This window comes from Echinococcus granulosus, assembly GCF_000524195.1.
Source record: "Echinococcus granulosus chromosome Unknown EG_S00048, whole genome shotgun sequence".
NCBI lineage: Eukaryota > Metazoa > Platyhelminthes > Cestoda > Cyclophyllidea > Taeniidae > Echinococcus > Echinococcus granulosus.
In genome coordinates, this window is record NW_020170428.1 from 194,006 (window position 1) to 200,835 (window position 6,830).

General features: G+C 42.0%; 2 protein-coding genes across 2 annotated transcripts; both read right to left on the reverse strand. All coding sequences in view use genetic code 11, as the record gives it.

Annotated features, from left to right (window-relative positions):
• Nucleotides 1-865: 865 nt before the first annotated feature.
• Nucleotides 866-1,441, reverse strand: EGR_05921 (Transforming protein RhoA; the record flags this gene model as incomplete). The annotated part of the gene is made up of 1 exon (XM_024495170.1): nt 866-1,441. The coding sequence occupies one exon, from the start codon at nt 1,439-1,441 to the stop codon at nt 866-868; it is 576 nt and encodes a 191-aa protein (XP_024350389.1).
• Nucleotides 1,442-3,620: 2,179 nt separating this feature from the next.
• On the reverse strand, nt 3,621-6,269 carry EGR_05922 (Tubulin polyglutamylase complex subunit 2; the record flags this gene model as incomplete). The annotated part of the gene is made up of 5 exons (XM_024495171.1): nt 3,621-3,686; nt 4,267-4,610; nt 4,647-4,724; nt 6,033-6,200; nt 6,236-6,269. The coding sequence occupies 5 exons, from the start codon at nt 6,267-6,269 to the stop codon at nt 3,621-3,623; spliced, it is 690 nt and encodes a 229-aa protein (XP_024350390.1).
• Between the last annotated feature and the right edge of the window lie 561 nt (nt 6,270-6,830).

Below are 6,830 nucleotides of genomic sequence, written 5' to 3' on the forward strand. Positions count from 1 at the left end.
ATGGATGGATGGATGGATGGATGGATGGATGGATGGATGGATGCAGGACACATGGATCAGGAGGCATGGATACGGGATGAAGGCTGGATTGATTCACAAATGGGAATGAATTTTGCTTATGCGAATTATTTTATAAATTGCTGAGGAGCTCTCTGAATGGAATGCTTTATTATTGTCCATTTCGTAAGGTCTATGCTGAATGGTTGCCATCTAATCAGCTGCGGTCGACGGATCCCTTTTATGTATCGCCAAACACAGTGACGCGTTTCATAGTCCGGGGAAATCGCAGACCCTCTTTTGGTTGAAGAACATTGCCTAGCCTTAAGCACTATGCTCCAGGAGTTCAAGGTGACAGCAGAGAGCATCGGGCCCTACATAGGGAAGAAGTTTAAAGAATTGCAATTGACATAAATGCACGACCTCCTGAGCGTCCTTGTCCTGACTGAACTGTCCTCCCGTTATGTCCAAAGGCATCCATCCAGACGTCCCTTACGATGACACTAATTTTCTTTAATGCTGTCATACCTTGTCACAACGTCAATTAGAGTTGGGAGTGTTACAGTTAAAAAATTAAAACTTGCCATGACCTTAGAATGACCTAGTGCATCAGCCAATCAAATCACAGATACATAAAATGGAAAAAAGAAGGGGAAAAAAGAAGACATTACACCCACACTCCCCCCTCCGACAGAACTGTGACCTTGAAAATGTCAAATAATATTTCAGTAATTGGACGGGTGCGTGTGTGTAGCATTCGCCCCGGAAACGTCTATGGAATTGGCACTCATGATTTGGCCGTTTCGGGGGCTTCGTTTTAGAGAAAAGTCATAACAATAAAATGAAGGGAAATTGGTACAAAATACACTTAAACAATTTCACATGTCTGTGCACCACGTTGTGACGATCGAGAGACCTGACCTTCTTTCCCTTCTAGAGCGCATTCAGCAGCCAATTGGAAGACCGTATAGACATTGGATAGGGTCTTGGCAGAGCACTCGATGTGAATTCTCGCTTCAATCCGTTTTTGAACCTCGGCAGCCTCTTTCGGATCCACCAGTCGCAATCGACTTCGTTCGAGGCCTCGTAAATCCGATTTACAGCCGACAAGGAGGACTGGCACTTGAGGACAGAATCGACGAACTTCTGGACTCCAGGTATGCACTACATTGGACAGACTTGTCAATGAATCCACCGCGTAGCAGAGAAGAATCACTCGTACTCCAGGATAGGCTAGTTGACGGATTTGATCAAATTCCTCCTGTCCACCGGTATCCCAAAGTCCCAGAGTGACATTTCTACCTCCGCCTACTTCAACATCCATAGCAGTGGTTTCAAAGACGGTGGGAATGTAGGTTTCGTGAAAAACACCGTGGACAAATGCCTGAAGGAGGGCGGATTTACCGACCATACCATCGCCGACAATAATAACCTTTCGTGACATCCACCAGAATGAAATGTGTGTGTGTGTGTATGTACTCCTTTCCTTCCAACTTCCACCCCTATAACAATAATGTGGCTTTCTGTATGTGGGAGTGTGGGTTTTTCCGACACTGATGCGGCTATGCACCAATCAAAGACGTGGGTGCAATTCCCCACTCGTAGTGGTCAGATGCATGGCTGTGCGTGATCACGCAGAAAGGGAGATGTTACCTTTTTTTGGTTCTGTCTTGTGACTCAACGGGACTAGAGGGAGGCGGAGAGTCTGGAAGAGATCATCGTGCCGAGGAACGCGATCTATCTCCGATTGACGCTGAGGGATGAAACAACCTCTGAGGATCAAGGGGTGCTACCCTTAGTCCTCAATTGTGTAGGAAAATAATGGGTAAATGTAGGTGTTACAGCGAAAATTTTCCGCAATTCAATCTCAAAATAAACTCACGAGTTATGCTACTTAAATTATGGGCTAAAAATGAGAAACAAGTTACCCTCTTTTGCGGTAAGTTTGCAGCTACTGTATCAGAGGTTAAAAAGTCAGTACCGTGAACGCACTAGGTCACCCTAAAACAGGGGGGGGGGGGGCGAACCGCACCTAACATCATCGTTGGGTGAAAATAGAAAGGCTAATTTCATTGGCCCAATGGTTACATCAAGTTGACATAAGTAGAGCTACCATTGGTCCGTCGGCGCCAGGTAGAATAGCTGAATGACGTCCCACCGTTGAAAGGGAACCTTATAGGCGGCATAGGGATAATCAGCAGTTAAGTAGCATTAACGTATTTTCTGAAAATTTGAGGTAAAATTTATTGCTGAAGGGCATTTAGAGCTCCTGTCGAACAAATTCAGTTTAGACCACCAAGATGGGTGGTTTAAATTAAAAACGAATCTGCTGAAGGTGGAAAATGTATTTGTGACTGTACCTACTCATCGTCATGCAAAACGGAGGCCATTGTTGGTGAAAAATAGGATGGCAGTCTTATTGATTTGTCTTAAAGTGTTGGAATCATAACCACAAATCTTGTGTTTACACATCTAGCAGAATCTAAGTAGTATATGCTAAATACTCATAACATTGTGAGGAAAATTTAGGCGAGTATTCTTTTAACTTTTCTAGATGGCTATTAAAAGTCGAGAATTGAAGTTCCAATTTTATTGGTTAATTTAACCATATGAGGATTATACATCGAGCTTAACTCGAAGCTATTATTGGCAAAATTAGCGAGGTGGATTTGATTGGCTCATTTCGAGTAGACTGACGATGCAATTGAGGCAACAATTGGTTAGAAAATAATTTGCGTTATTTATTGGTTGCCAATGCGGCTTCAAGGTAAAATTGAAGCTGCCATTGGGCGAAATGAAGTGCGGGATTTTATTGGTCCACCGGTTCAAAATCGATGCTTTTGATCTATTTAGGGCAATAAATTCACTTTATTAGATGGCATTTCAAGAGCTCAAACGCCTCGAAAAAGATTATCCTCGGAAATGTGAAATTCTCCTCCATTTGTAGGTCCTTCTCATCTGCAGATATGTCAAGCCTACTGTAAGAGGCTAATTGTTTACGAATGGCCTAACTTTGAGTTTAGAACTCTTCAGCTGTACAGCAGTCTTCTTTTTGTCGGAAAGACAATTCACTTGCTGTTACATGGTTTAGCGATTGAAAAACTTCCGTTTTATGCGATAAAACGAGGTAAAGGTGTTTTTTAATGCAGGGAAGTTGGTTTCGACTGGATCATGATCTTGTAAGTTTCCAATCGTCTTGTTAAAACAAAAAGAAAGAGTGAAAATTTATTGCAATTAATCGCTTTTTTACGCATGAGGTTTGACTCTGTCGAGCGTCTGATAAGCGGAATCAGTAGATGGGTGTGATTAAGCACGGCAATGTGGTCCCAGTGGCAGACAGCTAATTGGCTAGTGGGGCCTGCCGAGGACACGGGATGGACAGCCTCGTTCAGCCTGTGGTCTATCCCTCCCTGTAATCGAGTTACAGCCCCTTTAAAGTCTCAGCCGGTGTATGATATCTTAGAATGTCTGGGAATGAGAAATGTAGAGGGGAATTATGTTAGCAACCATAATGAAAGTGTTTTGCAAAAGTTACAGGCGGTCCCAGCCGGATAGGTGCCTGTTTATCAGGTCGGTAATCTCGCTACAATATTCCTTGCACTTTTAAACCTACAGATTATGAACTAAACTGATAGACGTGATTCGGAAAGCCACCTGGAGAGGTATCGTGGCTCCGGTGATGGGTCATTCTGGGCGAAGGTTCAGCACGGAGGTTAGGGAAGGACGATTCTGACGTGGCCATTAGTGATGGAAGAGGTGTTATGGGTTATAGTGGAGTGGCTTCAAGGATTGTCAATTTGTCCTTCACTTCTCTCACGTACCCAATGGCGACTGACCGACTGAATAAATGCGGTCGCCTTTAAACGATCCACTCCCTACAAACTCGCACTTCAAAAAAATGCCAATGGGAATATTTACAATGAAGTTCTTATTAGACGTCAACCAATGATACGGCATAACTTGAAGGTAGACAAAAGAAGATTAAGTTTTAAAGACTTTTTTCAGCCTCTGCCATCCCTCCAAACACCTTACTACCTTTGCTTGGCCAAGCAGGACAGACGGTTGGAGAATAAAAGAGAGATTTAAACGCTGTCATACAGAGCAACAAGGAACTCAAACAGGCGAAAGACAGCAGAAGTCTCTAGCTTTCATCTTCATCTAAAATTGGGTCTTTTTCACAGTCATAGAGCCTAATAAAATGTGGCAGTCCTTTCAGACAAAGCATCTACAGGAGGGTGTATTAAAAGATCTGAATGAAAGGGTACTTACGTGTTCGTAGGGGATAGCATCCACATTGCCCAGAAGAAAGCACTCCCATCCATCAAGCATGTAATGCAGCATGGCTAGACGAATGTACTCCATAAATCCCTCACATATATATCCTAATTCCATGGATCTATTCAAAAGATAAATTCCCAACGAGGGTGAGAGAAGGACATAGGAGTGATTGGTGCATCGACTGAGAATGAAGAAGTCGTTGGATTTGTGAAAGTGCTTGAAATCGTTGGTGAAACAAGTTAGTGGATTGTCCAAGGCAGTGGGTTCACAGCAGGGTTGGAACTTGACCAAGGTGTTCAACGCACAGATGCTCACTCCACCAAACACCTTTAAAACTGCGGATTAAAAAAGTAGAACGGAAAATTAGTTACAAAGTAGAGTTTGTTGAAGGTATTCAATAACTGAGATCTGGTAGGGAGTAAGGGAAGGTTTGTTGTAGATATTGTGCCCTGGGAGGGGGGATGAGTGGAGTAAGGAGGGTGGAAACAGTTTTGTTATTATATGGACGATGAGCCAACCCGATGTGAATAGATGGACCAGGACTAGAAAGATAGGCCTAAGAAGAATGGTTCAAAGATGCAAAACAATGAATAAATAATCAAGAGTGAAAGGGTAAGGGGATGGTCACCGATTGCTCGAGCAGAACAGGGAGGGAGGGATAGACGGATCCGAGATGGAGAGATAGAATGGGTAGATGGACTAGCACATATAGTGACTGAATGCATAAAACCCGAACAAAGGAAATCGGAGAAATGAATGAAGCAGAAAAAAATACAATAATCTTAGATCGATGGGTTTATCTGTACTTCAATCCTGTATCCATTTATGCCATATCCATCCTGTATCCACTCCTAGGTCCATCCACCCATCCATCCATCTATTCGAGAGCTGCACATCCTTCAATCCAGTATACATCCATCCATCTACCCATCCATGCATCCAGCCATACCTCCACCTTCTATTCATCCAATTTGGTATTCATCCACCCATCCATCCAACTTGCATCCATTCCGCGTCTTTCCAGGATCAATTTCTTAGTCATTCACTAAAGCATCCCTCAAACAGGCATATTCTTGGTATCCATTCCACCACCCATCCATCTAAATGTCAGTCCATCCAACCATCAATCCCATATCCATCTATTCAGGTATCCGTCCCGTGTTAGGTCATTGCGTATCCATCAATTCACCCAATCCGTCCAGCCACCAATACATACACGTAGCAATCTTTTATCCATTTGTTCCGCTACCCATCCATCCCGTTACAATTTTTGTGTGAATCCACCCCGTATCCATTCATACTTCCATCTGGTACTCAATCATCATTCCATCTATCCATCCATCTTGAACCCATCTGTTGTCCATTCCGTACCTATTTCTCACCCAACCAGACAGTCATCCACCCACTTTTCATACATTTATTCTTCTGCCTTTTCATTCATTTTTAACCCTCCGCTTGCCCCATACTAGACTTTGACATGTTCTTTGGGCGGTCTGAAGACCGCCCCCCTTAATTGACCTTACTTAGTTTAAATGTTTCACCTTTAATGACCCTAAGTAAAACTTAATCAAATTAACCTTTTTAATGAAAGTGTACATGTCAAATTTTATTTTTCATAAAGATCCTTAAAAAGTTTTTTTTTATGGCTGCAATCATTTAAAAACAATTAAATAATATTTGCTTGGGAAAATGTTGTAAAATAGGGATAAATTACTCTTAAATAAAAGTTTTCTCAAAGCCATTTCCGCGCAACTAACCGCCATATTTCCCATTCCACTTAACATGCAGTCCATTTGAGGAGAGGTAAAAATTTTTCAAGTCTTTAGGCGCTTTGACTTGATTCTTCTCCTCCCACTCCTTGATCTCGTCCTCAGAGGCCTCGGCATTTGTTTCTACGTCTATCTTTGTTATAGCAAAGGTAGAGGCTAATTCATGAATGGTCCAATACTTCAATACAAACCCAAATACTCCTGAAAATCGTCAAGAAATTGCATTTTCAATTGCACAGTTTTGAATTTTTGGAAAAGTCGATAAGGGCACTTATTGATTAGGTTGATGGGTGACCATGTTTGCTGCTAAATTATTTTTATTTAAAAAAGGGCAGATGTAGTGCCATGGGGAAAATTGAAAATGCACTGCTTCGACAATAGTAGGAGATATTTAATGATGCAAGTAGAGATCTTTCTCCATGTGCCTTTATTCTAAACAAAAATATCAGATTTTCCCTCTTTTTCCCTTAATATATGACCTGAGACTCTTTCAATAGTCAGATGTGGTAGAAAATGGATTTTTATAGAAAATTAAACATTAATTTTGAGTGCATTTAAAAGGCAAGTTTCTAACTTTATTTTTGAATAAGCCTCTCACAAAATCCTACCTCCGTAAAGTACCACCTGAACAGGTGGATGAGTCACGCTTGCAGGAAATCGATATCCACCATCGATATTTGATGGCTCAGACGTGAGGTTATTTACCAACCAATGGGGTGTCCTTATTGCTCATCGCCGGTCGCTAAAGCAAATAAGGTGGAACGCAACACAGGGTAAGAAATTTCC